Source organism: Abramis brama, assembly GCF_963993115.1.
Source record: "Abramis brama genome assembly, chromosome: 5".
In the NCBI taxonomy this organism is placed as follows: domain Eukaryota; kingdom Metazoa; phylum Chordata; class Actinopteri; order Cypriniformes; family Leuciscidae; genus Abramis; species Abramis brama.
In genome coordinates, this window is record NC_139967.1 from 25067120 (window position 1) to 25088076 (window position 20957).

General features: G+C 36.6%; 2 protein-coding genes across 3 annotated transcripts; one reads left to right on the top strand and one right to left on the bottom strand.

Moving 5' to 3' along the window:
* Positions 1–667: 667 nt before the first annotated feature.
* Positions 668–1917, top strand: cxcl13 (chemokine (C-X-C motif) ligand 13). Its single transcript, XM_084113476.1, has 4 exons — positions 668–836; positions 1166–1301; positions 1508–1591; positions 1703–1917. Exons 1-4 carry the CDS (start codon positions 773–775, stop codon positions 1743–1745), a joined length of 327 nt encoding a protein of 108 aa, XP_083969602.1. The 5' UTR covers positions 668–772; the 3' UTR covers positions 1746–1917.
* cnot6l (CCR4-NOT transcription complex, subunit 6-like) lies at positions 1915–20265 on the bottom strand. 2 transcript variants are annotated; one of them, XM_084113474.1, is made up of 13 exons: positions 19990–20265; positions 17495–17616; positions 17022–17208; positions 16643–16728; positions 16468–16557; positions 16289–16357; positions 16047–16204; positions 12793–12947; positions 12560–12711; positions 10152–10379; positions 8465–8667; positions 7373–7578; positions 1915–2694 (listed from the first exon to the last, which is right to left on the bottom strand). In XM_084113474.1, the coding sequence occupies exons 2-13, from the start codon at positions 17604–17606 to the stop codon at positions 2658–2660; spliced, it is 1683 nt and encodes a 560-aa protein (XP_083969600.1). In that variant the 5' UTR covers positions 17607–17616; positions 19990–20265; the 3' UTR covers positions 1915–2657. The 2 variants fall into 2 exon arrangements, with proteins under 2 accessions (XP_083969600.1, XP_083969601.1); XM_084113475.1 differs by having other exon boundaries at positions 1915–2691; positions 19990–20164.
* Between the last annotated feature and the right edge of the window lie 692 nt (positions 20266–20957).

A 20957-nucleotide genomic window follows, 5' to 3' on the forward strand; every position in this document is an offset into this window, starting at 1 on the left:
AAGTACATGTAGTTAATTAATATTACTCAGTACTTACATGTATAATTACACTGTAACAATGACACCTTAAAATAAAGTGTAACCTTATTTTTATTTTATTATTGAGCTGCTTTAATCTTATTACATTCAGGATGGAAGATAATTTTAGGCTATAAATGATTCTTCTGTTGACACTTTGAGTTTTTATTACTAATGAATTCTAATAACTAATACAATAGAAAAAAAAAAAAAATGCAAATTATATTACAAAACGTGAATAAAAAAGTCCATTGCCATGTGTTAATTATCACCAATGAGTTAACAAAATCCACTAATGAGATTAAGAAGTAAAGTTGGTTACACTGCATTTCAAGGTGTCCTTGTTACAGTGTAATTACATTTAACCCATGAGTAATATTAATGAACCAAATGTACTTACTATAGGGTTAGGAATATGGTTTGGTTAAGGGTTAGGTGCATTATGCATAATTTACTGTTAAGTAAGATGTGTAACAAGAGCACTAAAATTAAGTGTTACAGTAAATTAAACAAAGTCCTGAAAAATAATAGAGGATGTAGAGCTTCAAAAGAATATGCAATATATATAAAGTATTATCTTTCCATCTCCACTTAGAGTAAAGCTAATTATTTTCCACTGACAGCAAAATTGCAACTCAAACACATTTTTTTTCTCCACTCCTTTATCACTTCCTCTTTTGAGCATCAATATAAACTGCAGAAGACGCCTCTCGTCCAAGACCTGCTTCACTCCACGCCTGATCTCAGCCTCAACATGTCACTGAACTCATATTTACTGCTGGCAGTTTTTGCAGTCTGCTGCTTCTCAACCCACATGGGTAAGAGTCTAGAAAAAATTGTTATGTGTTATTTTTTCACATTTTAAATTATTGTATAATATTTGTATGATTTGTGTATTCATTTAATACAAACTTGTGTATTAATGTGCATTAACTTAAATTATTTGATCAAATATGTCTATAAATAAGGTGCTTTTAAAGTTTAAAGGTGGATCTGTGTTATCATTTACTTTATGCTCTCGGCTGTTGTTGTTGGGATGCACAAATGTACTTTATTTAAAAAACAAAACAAATTAGCTTTAATTCATGCCTTTGTTTCTGAACAAATGATATTGTACTTTTGAGAAACATAATTCTAACTGTTTCAGCATTCCCAATGGATGGGATTGCTACCAACAACAAGTGTCGGTGCCTGACCACCACCTCAGCCATAATCCCACCTCGTCTGTTCCATAAGATTGAGATCCTGCCTCCAGGAGCACACTGTCGTAAAACCGAGATCTTGTGAGTCATGATGTTTTGCCTCTATACGCTTCAATCACAGACATGGGAAAATGTGCATGGACGTGGGCATTTCCTCTGTTCTAACAAACCTCAGAGTTCTCGAAAATACATTACATTATTTACCCACGCAGCTCTCAGACAAATGTCACTTATAGCCCAGAAAAATATTGTTGCATATAGTCATCAAATCTCTTTCAATTCTTCAGGATTACCAAAATGGACGGCAAAACCGTTTGCATAAACCCCGAAGCAAAATGGATCAACAATATCATCACAAAAGTAATGAGAAGGTAGGATATCAAGTTTTAACTCCCAAAATCAAAACGGTCTAATCTAGATTTGACCTTTTTCTTTCTTTGCGTTGTCTAACCATCTTCTCCTTTTGTTTCTTTTTCCTTTAGCAAAAGAACTGTAAAGCAAACTGCTGAACCCACTGTGGCATAAATCAATGTGGACAAGAACCACCACAAGAAATATATTTTCTCAACTATTCCTTTTCTTCAAACCGCTAACTCTAGTGTGCTGAATGCTATAGTCACAAATTTATATGTTGTTATCGTAGGCTGCCTAAAAAAACCTGTAATCCTTACTTTGAAATAAAAATCTCACAACCTTCTTCCTTTTAAATGACATCTTTATTGCCTTTAAGGTAGGACACTAGAACAGGACTTTCAGTTGGTTTTACAAATGGGCCACACATAGCACCATTTTCAGTTGCAAAACAACACAATAAAGATGAGTTTTGTATTTCAAATCATAACCATATGCATTAATAAACCAAAACATATTTAGAAAACATGTATTCCGCAGTTGAGTCATTGAGAAAAGCCAATGATAAAGCCATCATCAAGTTGGGAAACTGCTTTTCCCCCCAGCCAATTCCAGTCATTGTGTCTCAAGTTCATTAAAATTATGCTTTACATATTACAATCATGCAGGTCCTTCATTAATTAGAATTTCTCAACAAGACTGACCTCAATCCCTGATGCCACAGTCCACATTCAAGGAAAGACTTGCGCTATATTCCACATGCATTTCTAACTAGTTTTAAAACACTGCATGTTCAATCTGGATTAAAATAGCATGGCCAGTCAGACCCTTTGCCAATTATATTTGGAAATGTATATTCAGCTGGTTCAGTGGGAATTTCTCAGAGGGATACTGGATATGTTTTAAACATATACACACAATATAAGCCTGAGAAAACAAAACTACTGCTACCACAAAACCAGTGCAAAAGCACTGCTGACCATAACAGCGACATTATAACAGGATCACGGTCACTTTAGTAGTCAACATGTCTCTCTGGTGAAGAATACAGATGGATGGGTGGATGGAGGGGATGCTGGTGCTGGCTCACTCTGTAAGCGTCTTGCTTTCACAGGCAGTACTGCTGTAGAAAAGATGATTCAGACTAGGCACAGTTTGATCAAAGTGGAATGCTCTAATTGTGAATCATTTTCTGCAGAAGTGAAGTCATAGAGGCCGATAAGACTCACAGTTTTGTTCATGTTGTGTTGGATGTTGCTTTTAGAAATTATGCAATGTCAAATATTGCTCATCGTTTTCTGATTAAATTAAGTTTTTGATGACCATCAGCTATTAAAAAAATGTGAATGTGTTGTCTGTATCCAAACCAAATATGTAATTAAACTTTACAGGAGTTAATCAGTGTGGTTATTGTTTTTGTTTGTCCAATGGCAGTAAGTGATAAGCAACATGCAGCCAGAGGTGGACAGTAACAAAGTACATTTACTTGAGTATCTGTACTTTACTCGAGGATTATTTTTTCTGGAAACTTTTTACTTTAACTTCACTACATTTGAAAGACAAATATCATACTTTTTACTCCACTACATTTCTGTCAAGGTCCTTGAGTAGAAAGTATTAACGTCAGTCAGGAGATGATTGTGGTTGCAGGGGTTGCATTTTGGTTGGAAATGAAAGTCAAATTGACGTCAACATCCAACGTCGGACAGATGTTGGATTTTGGTTGGAATTTAGTCATTGTTTTGGAGCACACTAGCTTATAGATAGCATTAAGGTTAACATATTCATACTAAAAGCCAAAAAACTTAAAATAAGGCACTATTTGAGGGAACAGCCATTTGGGTGTCCGAAACCATTGTGGAAGTTACTGAGTAAATAAATTTGATATTGATATGAGGGTAAGTAGGCAGGCATAGATTCAGAGGCAGAAGGTAAGTATTACATACAACGATGCAACAATAATAAAACATTGCATTGACATTTACTTTTTACTTTTGATACTTAAGTACTTTTAAAAACGAGTACTTCTGCACTTTTACTTTTGTAAAGTACTTTTTACTTGTACGGAGTAATATTTGACCTGTAGTATCTGTACTTTCACTCAAGTAAGGAAGTTGTGTACTTTGTCCACCTCTGCATGCAGCACACATAGTCCAGCACCTCATAGTCAACTTTAGCACCTCTGACCTTTCTTTTTTTGAAACTTTTTACTTAGCTTTTTACTTATACCAGCTCCACACAGAAAAAGGCACAGTCTGCTAAAGCATAGTGAGCTATAGCTTTGTCCAAGTAGTCATTGCGTGTCTATTAGACAAGTACTTCCACAAACTTACACTCCTCACAGGTTAAACATCATAAAATGCTCCAGGATTTTAACTCGACAACTTGCTTTTAAAAAAATTATGATTGCTTGTTTGGACAAAAAAAATATTTTGGTTTATTAAAGTCTGAATTCACAAGCAATCATGCAGAGAAATAACAACAGTAATGTCACTGGTATCAAATAAATGCTTTAGAAGTTATTCTAGTTTGGCCAAATTCAGCTTAATGCTGGAATACACTACAAAACTTTTGCCCCGATTTTTGCCTCGATTTACAGTCTGTGCAAGGCAGCGTAAGTTTCCTAAAGAGAAAATCTGAATATCTGATTTCACAGAAAATTGCGTAGTGTATGATGGGGACGTATTCAGATTTTTTTTAGCTTCAGACTATGATCCATCCATTTTTTTAATTTTTCTCCTAGCGCATGTTTCTGCATGTTTGTGTTATTGTGAAAGTCTGTTAGTATGTGATCCTCAGCCGTTTAGAGTATGATGCCCAGTTTTTTCTTTAACCATTTACAAAATTGGCAAGTGTATGATGCCTATTGTTTTAAAATCTGTTCAGAATTAAAGTCATGTAGCCTTCATTTAAGTCATTCCAGTTTTAAGAGAAATTTAGTAATCCATAAATCCTTGAGAACCATAAAAATGTAGATATAACAGGGAGATAAAATGGCTTCTCACAACAGAAATGCTCTTAAAGGGGTCATGACATGATTTTTTTTTTTTTATTATTTAATGTTCCTTGAGGTCTTGTCATAATTTTAATAAAGTTTTTTTTTGCACCCAAAATAAAAAAAAGTGGAAAAACAATAATTTTCATTGACTCATTGACTTCTGTAATTATCTGTTATTAAAGGGCGACTCCTTTAAGGCCTTTCCGTAAATGGACGCTGTTGTGATTGGCTAACATCATTGCACAATGCTATTGTATAATATTACAATAATATCATATTTTTTCTATATTTTAATGAAGTATTTTTGGAGATTTTTGTTATTTTTTATTTTGTTATATTTTGTTATTTAAATTACTAGATTTTGTCAATAAATAAATAATTATTTAAGAAAATTCTTTTAACTTAAATTCTAACTAACTCACAATTTCATGCATAACCCTTTTAATTCAGCTCAAAATATCTTACATTGGGAGTGTCTGCCAACCTCTTGTGGAAAAGAAAATAATATAACATGATATTTCATGACTCTTGGCCTTATAGCCCTACATGGAGCAAATTAGCTGTTCCACTGGGTCCGAAAGTCAGTTTCTCTTCAGTAAGCATTCAGATACACATGTAGACATTATAAAATATTTTTTTTTGTAAAGTTTTAGCATTTTTAGTTTGAATTTTGAGCATTTTTAGGTTTTTTTATGTGTGCTGAAGCATTCCTTGCATTCCATTAATTCCTAAGGGGGTTAAATTGACCCGCAAGGGAAGGATTTGTTACCTTCGAATCCAGTCAATTTATTTGTGTGTGTATTCGTGGTTCAAGTGCGACAAAAGTCCTAGGGTCTTGGACCACTCCGATGAACACTCAATTAAAATAATAATAATAATAAAAAGATTTAGTTTCCGGTCAAAATGACCTGAGGGAAGGATAAGGTATTAAATAGGATGCAATTGTGACGCAACGCTCGCATCCGGTGTAGGCATATGTAAATGTGTTTGCCCTTGTGACGTCACAAATCCCCCAATATCCAAACGAGCCATGATTTAATAAATGCTTTGTTTATAATGAGGAGTATGTTTTAATCTCTGAAATTTACAGAATGTTTTAATAGTATAAATACCTCTTATATGTCAAAAGATCAAGGCAAATTTGATTTAACATGTCATGACTACTTTAAATCATATGCTTGTGCCAAACTAATAAAATGAGAGAGTAATTTCTCATTTCCAACAAATCACAAAACGGCATTTATAAATATGAATTAACGTTCAATTTGTACTGATGCAGCTGACAAGCCATTAGCATTGAAAAAAACGTGAAACAATATGACAAAGCAGATTCTGCCTTCATTTACTCAACCTCATGCAATTTTTTTCTTCTGTTTCTCAATGCTTTTGTCCATACAACGGTCAAAAATGGAAGTCAAAGGTTTCTTTTTTGTTCCACAGAAGAAATGATAGCTTTAGCGTTAGTTCTACCAGGAAGACTCTAATGCCACGTCTTTCATTCATACTAATAGGTCTGGCCAATCACTGATTGACACCTGAAGTATATAAGCACTGAACTCTCGCTTTTATGTTCGCAGTTGATGATGCTGACGTTCCCCTCCATCCTCTCCACCACCACCAGGTCGGTCCCTGTCCATCCATCGGGTGTAGGCTCTGCACCTGCCTTTATCTTCAGGCAGAATCAGCCGAATCTACATCCCCAAGGATTGGGACTAAGGACGGGGCCTACGCCAAAGAACGTTTCTATACAACTAAACATGAATCTGTTAATTCTTTACGGAATTACAGTCTTTACAGTCTTTCTGGTAGAAATAGTAATACAGGATTGAAAAAACGTGAGAGAGTGAGTAAATGATGGCAGAATTTTTGGGTGAACTATCCCTTACCCTCCTAGCTAGTCTTCTGTAGCAATAAATTGTACCAATTACACCAACCCTGCCAATCAAATATTCTTTTGAAATGCTCGTTGGCATAAATGAGGAAGGGAGGACTTTGTATTGTGTAAATATACATCATTACGGTGATGTGATTTCGATGTTGCAAGCAGCAAGAGAAAAAAAGCAAACATACAAAGCTGGGTTATAATCAGTAGGGCTGGGATCCTCTTTGATGGTGTCAATTTTGGACTTAGATAAATGTTTTGCATAATACTTCACATTGCACTATAAAGGATTTTCGATTAAAAATAGTTTTCCTCTTCATTATCTTAATGCAAATCCATCTTCTGGTAATGTGTCGAATAGGGGAACTTGAGTTTGAATCAGACAGGATGGAGTGAATATTTGATGTTGCACAATAAAGAGACAAATGTGGTTTTATTGTACTGGGGAAATTTACAAATCAGGTTATTTTTATTTGAATTCATTACACTTCCTTTGTCAAATTTATGAGATGTTGAAGGGGAATTTAAAAGATGATGATCGAAACAAAGTCTTAATACTCGTGCTGACATTATTATGCTACACGATCTGTCTTCACGTTACACATTTCTACCATCCATATACTGACACATGGCTTATACAATCTCACACTCAGATTCAGACAAACGGATCAATTTCCCTGAAAGCAGCATTTGTTTTGTACCAAACAGAGAATCCCAACCCTAATTTGGTATTAAGCTTTTGTTTTCAAATTGGAAAATGTAATAATAAGATCATACAATCGTGTGCAAAGGTTAAAAAAAGGAACAAAGTAGGTGAGTACTTCACTCCTTAATGTGTGTGCCTATAGTTTTAGGGGCTCATGATTGGGGTTTGTCCATGATTTGGGGTTTAGGAGAGTGAGGGAAGGCGGGCTGCACTACCTGTGGATAGGCAGATGCAGCCCATTGAGGGGGGGTAAAGGCGGGTGGTACTCCAGCTGAGCCAGGAGGGAAAAGTGATCAGAGGGGATGTGCGGGTGTGGGCAGCCGGTTATGTTGTTGTCCTTCAGCCACTGAGTTTCCAGTGGACCCAGAACCCCCAAAACACTCATATGTGTCTTAGAGAAAAAGACGTAGTCGATCACACCCTTCAAAAAAAGAAGAGGAAACAGGTTTTCAAAAAAGGGCACTAATCTAGAAATGGTAAATTGTAAATGCAACAAAAAAATATATAATTTGCGCTAATAATTTAAACTCAGGAGCCCAAAAGCAGCCAGTTCCCTGGTTTCCATGCAATACAATAACAAAGCGAGACACAATTCACTAACGAATGACTCCTATGAACCAAGTCTTTTTAAGAGTCGGTCAAAAGGTTTAGTTTTGAATCAGACTCACTTCGTCAGGGAATCATTCAGACTCATTACTGACTCTCTTGACGTGAACCATGAGTCATTTTTTAAATGAACCAGGAACATTTATTGTGATGTTGTGAGACTATTTACTGACTTGATATTCATTTGACAATTAAAGATTCATAGAGTTTTGTTGTAATAAAAGAAAAATGGTGTTCTATAATAAATAATTGTATTCTAAAGAAAATGAGCAAGAAGCTATGAACTCAATGAATTAAAGCACATCTGAACAACCTCACTGACCTAATTCTGTAATTTGTCAATAAAAAAGATGTTTGGCTCCAAAATGTTTCATTTTTTTTTAAATGGATGGATCCCAAGTCATTTTTTTGCCATTTCTAGAGTCCTTATATAGAAAATACCCAAGACCCTATATGATCTCTATTCCCATTTTGAGTAAAAAAAAAGAAAAAAAAGGTAACACTTTATTTTAAGGTGACTTAGTATAGTAATAACAGTAAGTTATGCATAATTACAAGTAACCAACCCTAAACCAAACCCTAACCATAGTTAAGTAATATTACTCAGTACTTATTTGAGTAAGTACAATGCAACTATGTCACCTTAAAATAAAGTGCAACAAAAAATAATGGAAATATCTCTGAATTATGAATCTCCTTACCTTGAAGTCATAAGTGTAGTTGGTGTAGGGCATGAGATTTCCTTCGTAGGCACTCTTCAGCTGGAAACTGTGCGTGATACTGCCATCAGGCTTGCCATTTTTTCCGTTGCAATTGAAGTTGGTTAAACAATCGCTGTACCGCAGTTCCTTAAAGTCTTTGTGATTTTCTGCAACTCCACCACTACTCAGATATTCCACCACACCTGTGAGGAAAAGCCAGGAAACCTAGTGATGCTGAGGCAAGGGCTTCATGCCAAATCTGACTTAGGCAAAAGTTGATGTCATTATGTCTCTTAGCACTGTCATTAAAGGGACAGTTTTTAATTATGTCATCATTTACTCACCTTCATGTCATCCCAAACATGTTTGACTTTTTTTTTTCTTCTGTAGAACCCTGTTTTCAGATCGTTTCTGATGAAATAGAATGAAGGCAGCATGTGTCCAAATTTCAATCTTAACCGTTCTATTTCATCAGAAACTATCTGAAAACAGGGCTTTAAGTGTAAAATACCGAACTTGTCCTTTAAAGGTCCCGTATTATGCCCCTTTTCACAAGATGTAAAATAAGTCTCTGATGTCCCCAGAGTGTGTATGTGAAGTTTCAGCTCAAAATACCCAACAGATCATTTTTTACAGCATGTTTAAATTGTCATTTTTTGGGGCTCTGAAAAATGCGCTGTTTTAGTGTGTGCCCTTTAAATGCAAATAAGCTGCTGCTGGACGACCCAGGGGGCGGAGCTTCACGAGCTCCCGCTCAGTCTCTCAGGACAATTTCATCTCACGGAATGATGATAATATCAGAAACTCTCAGTAACGGTGTTCATTTCGAGTCGGACAATAATGCCTACAGAGTCAGAGTGCTGTATAGAGATGAAACAGGTATAGTTTAGTAGTTTAATTACGGTTATTATAACGTATTTGTCATCTGCTTGTATGTATCCATTATTTATTAATAGCCTACAAGTCTGCTGTCTGAATGATGATCAAACATATACTGATGAGTTTAATAAAGTTTATTGTACATCACACAAAAGATGAAGCGTCAGTTTTACTACAGAAAATCACCGTAAGAGCTGAGTAAACACAGTAAGTTATAAGAAGTGCACAAGTACATAAACGAATTTCGGTAGAGTTGAGGGAGCATTCCTGTGGGCGGAGGTTAGTCAAAAAATGGTTCTAGTGACGTCATTAAAGAAGGAAGTAGAGGGATGTAGTCCAAACGGGCCGTTCGATGTAGGCGACTTCTGTTAAATAAAATATCTCGCTTGGCATTGAACTTTGAGCTTTATAATTTTACAGATATTATTTATACTCTAACAGCAACATTACACACTAACTAAAGTTTGAAACATGGGATCACGAAGAACGGGACCTTTAATATCGTAGTAGCAGGTGAATGTGGTTATGTAAGGAACAGAAAGGCCAATTTCATATTTTATGGCTTCTGTGCTTGAAGTTGTAGTTCATATTTCAGACGAGCCTTTTCAAAAGTTCACACTTATCACTTATTCAAATGAACCACAATAACAGAGCAATAAAGAGTTAACCAGAGTTCATTTTATTTAAACCAAACATGCCAAGTGTGAAGACACCCTTCATAAGAACTTACACAATACAGATTGCTCATTTATGTTCCCCATTCTTTCTAATAATTTATCTTTAATAAGCAGTTCTAAATATAACTCACCAGAGTCAGGGAGGGAGTTAAGGTCAGCACACAGGACGATAGGGATGGAGCTGGTGTCGGACGTGGGCGAGGCAGAGTTGATGGATCCCGAGGCCCTCTCAGCGATACTTTTTAGCTCAGACAGGAACATCATGGTCTGGATGAGCTTCACATCGGAGTACTCTGGATCCCAGTGCATGTGGGCATCAGCTACCAGCAGGAGCTGTTTCTCTGGAGGCTGCTTTAAACCTGCAATATAACACCACTAAAGCAAATGGGACGAAAATATTTCAATAAAGAGGAGGAAATGGAGCTGCCTCCTTTAATTACTGAGATTTGGAACTACAATTCACTACGTAACATCTAAATAAGATATTTTATTATCAAGGTCATTGAAACAGGAGAAACTCTGAAACACTGTGAAAACAGGAAACTCGGGTTTGAAAGGGCAACCATTTGAAAACACAAAATATTGTGAATTGATTTCACAGGAAAAATTAAGAAAATGCTGAGAACGAAGAAATAAAGTAGAACTTGGGTCTTATATGGAAGTAGAATAATGACAAATGTTTTTGAAACAAAAAAGCTTGTTGAATTGCACTACTTGGAAAAAAATATGCATTGCATTAACTCTGCTTGCATTTTAATGGATTGTATTTTTAGGGCTTGCATTTGTATGGGCTGAAATTCAACATGGTTGTATATTTAAGCTGTGAATATTTCAACTCTAAACATTTCACACACGTTTTCATTTTTAAAAATTCAATAATCCATATTCACATCCCCAATAAGGTGGATGCAAACAACCGACATATATGTCTACTACTTCAGATTTAAAGTCCAACTGGAATCAAAATTGACCCTATTTACTTTGTTAGCGCATATTACTAGTCTTGTGGTGAACAATTAATCCGTGCAAGTTAAAACACAGAAAAAATTGTTTGCCGTCGTAATCTTTAATCAAAGTCTGAAAAGTTACTTCCGGTCTGGAATGGTGTCCCTTCTCTGATGATGTAGGTTTGAGGACTTGGGTTGGGAAACGCTTAACCACTCCCCTCAAACCGTTAGTCTGTTATGAGCGAGAGATGGAGAGGAGGAGCGCTAGAGTAAAACCCTGCCCTCTGTTCAATATTCCTTTTCACTGGGAAATACGTCACAACACTGGAGAAAAGTCGTTTGCAACTTCCGGTTCACACGGACTTTACCGTTTTATCTGTAAATCAGCATCGGGGAATAACATTACAGGCTAATCTCGTTCACGGTAGAGAAAGCTGCTTACATGTGCAAAACTAACTGTGAAGACTTAAATGTAAAGACAGCTTTTGTGTCTTTATCAGCTTTTCCATAACTACTACTGGCCCTGATAATCATCACAAATACTGACCGCTTGCTCCATTTCTGTATCTTTTTTTTTTTATGAATGAATGACTCTCTCACCCGTTGCTCTAGTCTTCATCAACAGCTGCTTGCACCCCCTGCTGGTGAGATAGACTAACAGCTATGGAGATATCAATCGGCCGTTCCCGGATGTCAAATGTTGAATTTGTCCGTTGAATTTGAGCCACTGAATTTGTAAAGCAAAATAAAATGGACCGAATTGCCTGTCGAATATTATAGGTTGTATTTTTAAACAGAATTAATATTTAAAAAAATAAAAACGTGTTTGAAATGTTTTGAATTGAAATATTCACAGCTTAAATTAACAACCATGTTGAATATCAGCCCATTCAAATGCAAGCCCTAAAAATACAATCCATTAAAATGCAAGGTTAATGCAATGCATATTTTTTTCAAGTAGTGCAATTCAACAAGCTTTTTTATTTCAAAAACATTTGTCATTATTTTACTTCCATAGACTTATCTGAAACACTGCTGACAAATGTATTTTGATGAACAACTGAAGACTTCAAAGACACAGACCAAGAGACTTTTAAATTTGTCACATTTCAAAAGTGTGCATGCTGAAGAAATTGTATTCAGCTGTATGAAGGACATGTAGTGTTATCATTGAAATACAACCTAGCAATACATTTGACAACCACAGAATGTGTTTATCAGAATTCTGTTTATCAGACCACCACATAACCCAGCATTTTGGGTTACAAAATTGTGACTGCCATAAATGTTTAATTCAATTGTTTTATCTTCTTAAACACTGAGAAAAATGCTATTATTGATGTTATTTTTTAAGGTGTTTAACATCCAGGTAACAATCAATGTCTTATAGATGGATAACTGGATGGATGTATGGATAATATTTTCGGCCTAAAAATTAATTCTACTTTATTTTCAAAGACAGACAAAGACAAAGATTTTTAACTTTGAGATCTACTGCCATCTACAGGACGAGGCTAAACAGCAGCGTGTGAAGAAGAGGAAGCCAGGAGATATTTAATGTCAATTACAGAGTTATCATTCAATGTCCTTACCACTAGTAAATAGGTCTTCCTTCACCTCCAACAAGACAGCTACTCCAATGTTATCTTTGGTCATGACTCTGTTTAGCATAACCTCTGAGCCCTCTGAATTTGCCATTGCAACCTGATTGAACTCCACTGTGTTTTTCTGCACCAGAGCGAATCTATAAAGTAATAAAGGGGCAAAAGATGAGCCGGATGTCAAATCACTTTAAACCTTGTAAAAGATGGAAGGGGTTACTCACTTCTCAGTCTTGAAGAAAACAGCACAGCCGTCCACATGTTTCCGCTCCTGTTCTGACACGAGTTTGGCACGAGACTTTGGACAGAAAAAGCCATCATATCCACGCTCTTTCAGTGTTTCCAGAAAGAAAGTGTAGTACTGCTCTGTTTCCACCTCCTACACATGCAGTTGGAGAATTAGAGCTAAGTGGAAACCACTGCAGATATCAAAAGCACCATACAAACTTCAAGGGAAATCTATTGTTTCAATGCATATTTAATAATTTAGCTTTGTTTATTGTGAAAAAAACCAAAACATTTTCATTAACCATAACAGAAATTACAGACATGAGAGGTACACTACTATTCAAAGGTTTTTAACATTGATAATTAGGGCAATAATTGCCCTGAGGGGCAAAGGGACCAATTGTTTTCCTAAGATAATAATTTTTTTCGTTGCCATTGGGGGCTCTGTGGCACATTCTTTTATATTGTTGTATTTTAGGGGCTCTGTAGTGCACCCCTTTTTACCTGCATTAACCAAATTTCATACACTTATAGGTCTCATCAGGCCAAACAACTTTCACGTTCATAGTCAAAGCCATAGCGCCACCAACTGGCAGCACAATGTATGTTACTTTCAAAATGCTAAGAAATCTCCCTTATTTTACCTGATTTGCTTCAAACTTCATCAGAATGATGTCAGGACACTGCAGATGGACACCTGCTAAAGGATTCTTGATATCCTGTATACTGTTGTCATCGCAACGCATCAGACTTTAATATTCTTTTTGGGTGTTTTTGAGACTTCTAGCATGCTTCAAATTGCATGAAACTCGACACACACACATTAGTTGTCAGCCAGTAAACATGGGCTAAAGCCTTAATAATGGGCATGTAGTAGGGACTCAGTAGTGCTACCTTTGAGTAAAATGGGGGGTAAGTTTTACCTACAGTCATCAAACTCAGTAAATATATTCTTCTCATCGAGCCGGACAACTTTCTAATTAAAAACAAGCTATCTTGTGCAATTATAACAAAATGATCCCAATATAAAAACACAAATACACTGAGTGAGCAAACATTTAGGTGAGATTTGAAATGGAAATGGAGCAATGTTTATATATTAATAAAATCCTTAATTAAATATGTCATCATATAAAGTGATCTCTTCAGAGGAAATTCCTAGACTTTCAATGGATGGACAAAAAAAAAAAAGATAATATTAAAAAATATGTAAATGACAGTAGGCGGTTCTTCCCTGTGGTATTGAAAATCGATACATTGCAGGTATAATATCAAAGTAGTATCGTGACAACACTAGTGTAGGGTGCCACAAATACTTTAAAATTTTCAAAGGGTGGTGACTGAAAAAAGGTTGGGAAACACTGGTTTAGAGTTTAAATCCTAGAGTTTAAGGTCCTATTATGCTTTTTCACTTTTTCAGCTTAAGTGTGTAATGTTGCAGTTTGAGCATAAGGAAGGTTAAAAAGCTTAGTCCACTCTACAGGGAGATATTTTATTTAACAGAATCCACTTTTCAAGAACTACAACGAACGGCTCGTTTGGACTACAACACGATATTTCCGGGCTTTATGAAGTCATAATGTTCCTCATTTAAATAATCCCTGCCCACGGAATATGCAGAAAAGCGGACAAGGCCTGGATGAGTTGCTGCTATGTCGATGAGACTGTTTTTTTCCCACATCTCATTTGTTTGACCTTCCTAAGGCTGACGAACTTAGAACGGGTAAAATTTATTCTAAACACTATTCCTGAACATTATATGTTTATCGGTGCGCTGCGGAGAACACCTTCCAGAACCACGATGCAGGCTACACACAAAAGCTTTGTGACTTGTAAGTATGTCTTATTATTTGTAGTTGCGTTTTCTATTAACAGTTCTAATTATAAGTTTTATGTTGTTGCTACGCTCGCCTGTTAGCCAACATTAGTGTTGATATAGTGTTGTTTACTATAGCTTTTGTAAGGCTGTTCACCGCCCCTTAGGAAGATGAACTATGTTTTTGTGATCGATTAAGTTACTGTTTGTATAACCATAGTTTTCAGACAAATTTGATTATAAAAAATTATTAAATGGTGGATAACATCGTACCTATAATGTACAAGAAAAACATAGCACTCTGAAATGTCCTGTGAAATCCGTGCATGAAATCCATTCTGGATGCTCCTCGTTTGTTAACTGAATTGGGTTTGAAATTGCCGCTATCCTTTATATTTACACCAGAGCCATAGAGAGAGTTGTTCTCTCTATGGCTCTGATTTACACTAGAGCAGAACTCGCGGTTATGGAGGGGTGGGACATTTCCCGAACACACGCTAAGCACTGCCAATCACAACACACTAGGCAGTAAAAATGTGAATATGTGAATTTATTTATTGTTTTTTGAACAATCAAGCATGAAAGAATATTCTAGAACACCCCCCAAAAAAGTCAAGACTTCGTTAAATATATAGGCATAATAGGACCTGTTTAACCCATTCATTGCTGTGTGCTTTTGCCTGCGTTAATGGATAAGACATCTCTCAGGCCTTGTCTTTTTCTATAAATTTGAATAACAAAATAAAGGCATAGATCCAGTTCATTTGTAGTACAGTGACAACATAGTTTTAAATAATTTTTTTAATAATTAGGTTGATAAAAATATAAAAAGACCTTAAGGGAAATACTTCTGGACTTTTTTTAAAAAAAGATTTAAGCTGCAAATCGTTAGCATCATAGCATAACTGCCTAAGTCTTTTTTTTTTTAAATATGACTCTTAGGCAATTATGCTATGAGGCTAACGAAATGATAACTTCAAACTCATTTGAAAGTGACCTATAACATCCTATGACATGAAATACATCATAGTGGCACCAACTGTCTGCAGTAAATTTGACGTAGTTCTTTTATATTTACCCGCTTTAAATGCACATTACCCGCCGTGGCGGTGGCGCCAGTTTTTGGGCCTATCATTGCTACTTGCTGCTATATTACTTAGAAATGTTCCTTTAGCACCCAATCTGCATATTAGACTGATTTCTGAAGGGTCATGTGACATATAAGACTGTAATGTAGTGAAGTAATGATGCTGAAAAATCAGCTTTGCCATCACATGGATAAATTACATATTAAATCATATTAAAATGCAATACAGTCATATTAAACTGTATTTCACAATATTACTGTTTCAAAGACCCCAACCTTTTGGACGGTAGTGTATATTGTGCTCATTATAATTGAGATTTTGTGAGCTTCATATTGTGGATATGTACCTGCAGGCTGATGATGTCAGCATCACAGTTAGTGATCTCCTCCATGATGCCCTTCTTCCTGTACTCCCAGTTAAGGGCCCATGAGGGACAATAGCCGTACAACTGCCTTGTTGCATACTTGTCACAGAGCACATTGTAGCACATTACTGTGAACACAGCTTGAGAACACAGAGATTTAATATTAGCTTTGCGGTTGCTAAATCAGGCTTTTCAAAAGCCTTTGACGGGATGCAACTATGTACCTGTGGGCATCATTTGGTCTCGCTCCCTCAAGGTGATCCAAGGTCTTTGGGGGAGTTGTTCAGGGTGGACTAATTTTTGGGAGGGGAAATAGTTGAAGTAAGTCAAATGAATAACTTAATTAAATGAATAACATGTGTACTGTGTTAATAAGCCACTATGTACCTGTGTCCGTTATTACCTGCAAGATTGTCAAGCATGTAATTCAACAACTTCCTTGTTCCATCAGGCTCCTGATACAGGTTGAGTATATCCTGGGACAATGGATTACCTGCAAAAGAAATATTGTTCTCAGGCCTAATTAAAAAAAATCACATGTTTGTTCTGCGCATATAAACCTTCAAAGAAAGCTTCACCTTTGAGGCCGAGGGTTTGCAACTGGAACAGCCGACCAAGTTCATAAGGCAAAACTCGTAAACAATTGTTGTTCAAAAGCAATTCCCTTGAAATACACACAGTACAAAAACATGTTACCATGTTTAGTGTAACTGAATAAAATTGTTCAAAGTGAACTACACAAAGGTCTATTGATTAGACATTTTAGCTTAAATAGAGTAATAAGCCCTCTGAGTCACATCCTAATTCTATTTTTAGACATTTTGCCTATTTTAAAAGGAAATAATAAAACAATTTACTGTTCTTAATGACTATTGTCTTTAAGAACCTGCATGAGCTGAGAGGCTGCATTCAGTCTGACAGGACCTCATGGAGACGGACCCATTTGTTAAAACGCACCTGAGAGTCACCATGTTGCCAAGTTCTGCTGGCAGGCTGCGCAGTTTGTTGGAGGACAGGTTCAGGTAGACGAGATGGGGCAGCTTTGCGATTTCAGGGGGAATCCGGCTCAGGTTGTTGTTGTTGATGTGGAGTGCAGTCAGATGGGTCAGCGTCCATAGTGAACTGCTCAGGCTTCTGACTCGCCCTGTACCACAGGAGCACAGACAGAGTTTGTGACAAACTTTTTTTCACCAAATATCCCGGAGAACACACACACACACACACACACACACAGATAAATGTTTATCTTCAGCATTAGAAGTCACTTTGGAAAAAAACAACTTTTTAGTAGTTCAGTATAAGTAGGTTTTCTTTTCATGTTTCACTTCAGTGATTTATTCATTAATTTCTCGTCAGTGTTCATTCAGTGGCACTATTTTTTTTCAATAAGTTGAGGAATAAGATTGAAGAAGTGAGGAATAAAAACTAACCAGAAATCTCCAACTCGGTCCAGTATGATTTCTTCCCACTGGCCGCTTCCTCGGCTGACATGATGGTGTATAATCTGCGTGGGTCTGGAGGATCATATTTTTCCTTTGGCATGCCTGTTAATCTGAAAATTCATGCAGAAAATATATGATTCGGCACTATTTCTCTTACTTACAGTATGTCATTTTCTCAAAAGACAAATATTTGTATATTTGTATGAATCATAAGAAACTGAGAGAAAGTCTGATCTATGAGTCAGCTGGCAGTTTAAGTGTAATTGTAGTCGTCAGTTGAGGAACGCCGTGAGAGTGGCCCTGTCCCAAATGGCACCCTAAGCACTCACAGTCTTCCTACAAGTCCGCACTTTCATGACATAAAGTCTGCTGCAGAGCTCACATCAGTGCGGGCTCGGCAAAAGTGCGCATCAAGGGCGCATATCGACCGCAAAGGGGGCGCTCGCGAGCAACCTTCTGAAACCTAAAATGACAAACGGGTCACCCTACCCACCCTACATGGACTTAACGGACACGTGCACACGGCAGCCATTGTAAGTCCACAAGACCGAAAGTGCATGAAGTGTGCCATTTGGGACAGGGCCAGTGAGTCCCTCTAAGGCCTCAGACCAAACTGACCGCCCTTAGACACACTAACATTATGTAAACATGATGTAAATAAGACAACAAACAAGCCCTTATACTTGCGCAAAGAAAACCTTTTTCTGACAATGGTTAAGAATTGCTTAAGGTGATTTTAAAATAAAGCTTATGAAAAACACTATGTAGCCACTAAGGTTGTAAAATATCGACATATCATCTACACTACAGTTCAACGGGTTGGGGTCGGTAAGATTTTTAAAATGTTTTTGAAATATGTCCCTTATTCTCTCCAAAGGTAAAAACAATACTGTGAAATATTACAATTTAAAATAACTGTTTTCAATTTTAATACATTTTAAAATGTAATTTATTCCAGTGATGGTAAAGCTGTATTTTCAGCATCATTACTCCAGTCTTCAGTGTCACATGAACCTTCAGTATTAGTTCCTTTTAAAAAAAAGATTTCTTCATGACCCCAAACTTTTGAACAATATATTCTAAAATACAAACCAGCATGAGAGATCCTGAGTGCTTACTGAGAGACAGACAGCTGATGTTTACACTGACATGTTTGAGTAGTTGATACAGTATCTCTCATGCTGAGCCAAGACATTATGGCAATCTAGGGCACTGACAGAGTTTAACTTAGTTGAACTTTGGAGATGTCACAGAAGTTTCTTAACAATCCCTTTCAGCTGTAAGAAGATGAAAAGAGCACTTTCACATAAGACACTATTAATAGGTAGAACCACCAGCAAGAGTTTTGAACAGGCCCTTATTTGTCTTGTATAGAAAGAACATGTGCCTTGCTGTAATCATTGAGTCGCAGCTGTTACACACAAAAGCACACTGCCAAACTCTGCCAAAGATCTGTTTGGGTATAACATATCCTTCTTTTGAATGTTTATTTTTATTTATTTTTACATGCAGACCTTCAGACACTTCATTAATTCTACTGGACTCTGGACTAGATATCATATATCAGTTTGTCACACAGACATCATATTGCACAGCAACCGTATGTCTCACTTCTCATCAACATTGTTTATTGCTGCTGTCAGTACTCCTGCATATGTAGCCTACGTATAGGGGTGTATATTTTATATATATATATATATATATATATATATATATATATATATATATATATATATATATATTATATGTACATTATGTGTACACTGTGCATATTGTTTAATGCGTGTATTGTGAGTTCTGTCACTACACCGCTGTGTGTATATAGTCATGAGACATAAAAAGTTATTTGACTGAACACTACATGGCGTTTAATATGCAAACGAACGCTGGGTCACGATAATGACAGCTGTGGCGTTACGTAACCTGCTCTTTGAAGTTACTAAGTAACTTCCATGAATAAAACAAAAACACAAGTTGTGAACTGAATCTTACTTGCACTTACTGTTTAAAATGCATTCAACAACGTCGTGGTGTTTTGCATTACAGGTAACAGCGAGTCAACGGGTCAGTAGTTGTTGTCAACCACTCAAACGGCGGGGTTTGTGTTATGTAAGGCTAATATTATTAGCTATTCTTGCCATGTCAAAAAAAAAGTTGTGGCCTGGGTGATTTAAGTTACATGAAACAAGTTTCGTTGGAGAGCTGACAACCACAACATGAAAAGCAGGAGCAGATCTGGCTGTGCCACCAGTTCAGACATTCCTCTTCATCACCAAATACGGTCATATATAAATCAGGAGAATCTGTGGCGTGTAATAGGTTGAAACACTGTTCTCTCGTGTTTATTAAGTTACAGAACACACACATTCTCCTCGTCTGATCTTCTGGAGGTAGAGCTGCGTGGAGACGTCAGGCATATTTGACACCCAACAATATGCACAACAGAAAATCAGCACGCCGGAATGCAGGACGTAGACTCTTACCTGCATTCGGGAGGTGGGAGAGGAGCTGCTGGTGGGATATGATCAGAGACATACAGACAAACTGTGACCGATCCTCATCCTGAGAGTCGGGCAGAAGGAAGGACAACACTCTGAGCTTCCGCTCCAGTCAACGGTCCCCTTACAACTAGCGATAGGAAGTCCGACTCATTTATGCGAATCGGTTCTTTCGAACAGTTAACTTTAAAAGAATCGGTTCAAACAACAAGCTTTGGCTATTATTTTACGACATTACGTAATTGTGTCACTCACGTGGTCACTCAACGTCACACATTCCACAAGGTCTAATAAAAAAAAGCATTCCATAAAGTGGGCATATTTGGTTGTTTATTTATTTTATATGAAGTTCATATATTCGTTTTCATCAACTTTTTGTCTTTTTGCACGTAACAAAACGCTATGATTGATTTCGTATGTTATTTGGTTTATTAATTTACTTTTCACCCCGTTAGTCAAATCCCCCGTTCACCCCAAATGCTCTCGGTTCTCGTATGTATTTCTCAAAGTGTGAATCGAACAGGTCGGAAAGGTGATTCTCCGTTCAATAATTGGTTCGGATCAATCGATTCATTGAAAAGATCCGCCTCAAAGAACGATTCGTGCAATTTTACTCACAACCTCTCTAAAATACAGCTCACCTCCAGGGAGTGGAGTGGAGACCATTGTGCTCTTGCAATAATACACTGTATACAGCTTTAATTTATTATAGTATGCCTTTAAAAAACATAGAGTAGGTATTCATACAAAGAAAAGTTTATAATAAATCTACAAGAAGAAGAACTTGCTGTAACATTTTTACCTTTACAGTGCAACTTTTGTGTATTTCATGTTGTTGGATTCTTTGTATAAATGGGGCAAAATAACATGCTATTGATGGTGGACAATAAGGCATGTAACGAGCATATTAGCTGTTTGTTGTCGTATCTACAAATATAGCGCATGTATAGAAA

Coding starts and splice junctions, on each gene's coding strand:
- cnot6l (XM_084113474.1), bottom strand. CDS start 17,606: ATGCCAAAGGAAAAATATGATCCTCCAGACCCACGCAGATTATACACC. Junction 12,948..16,046: donor CTGACATCATCAGCCTGCAG/GTACATATCCAC, acceptor CTGCATGTGTAG/GAGGTGGAAACAGAGCAGTA. Junction 2,695..7,372: donor CTGCATCTGCCTATCCACAG/GTAGTGCAGCCC, acceptor TCTTTTCTACAG/CAGTACTGCCTGTGAAAGCA.
- cxcl13 (XM_084113476.1), top strand. CDS start 773: ATGTCACTGAACTCATATTTACTGCTGGCAGTTTTTGCAGTCTGCTGC. Junction 1,302..1,507: donor TGTCGTAAAACCGAGATCTT/GTGAGTCATGAT, acceptor TCAATTCTTCAG/GATTACCAAAATGGACGGCA. Junction 1,592..1,702: donor ATCACAAAAGTAATGAGAAG/GTAGGATATCAA, acceptor TTTTTCCTTTAG/CAAAAGAACTGTAAAGCAAA.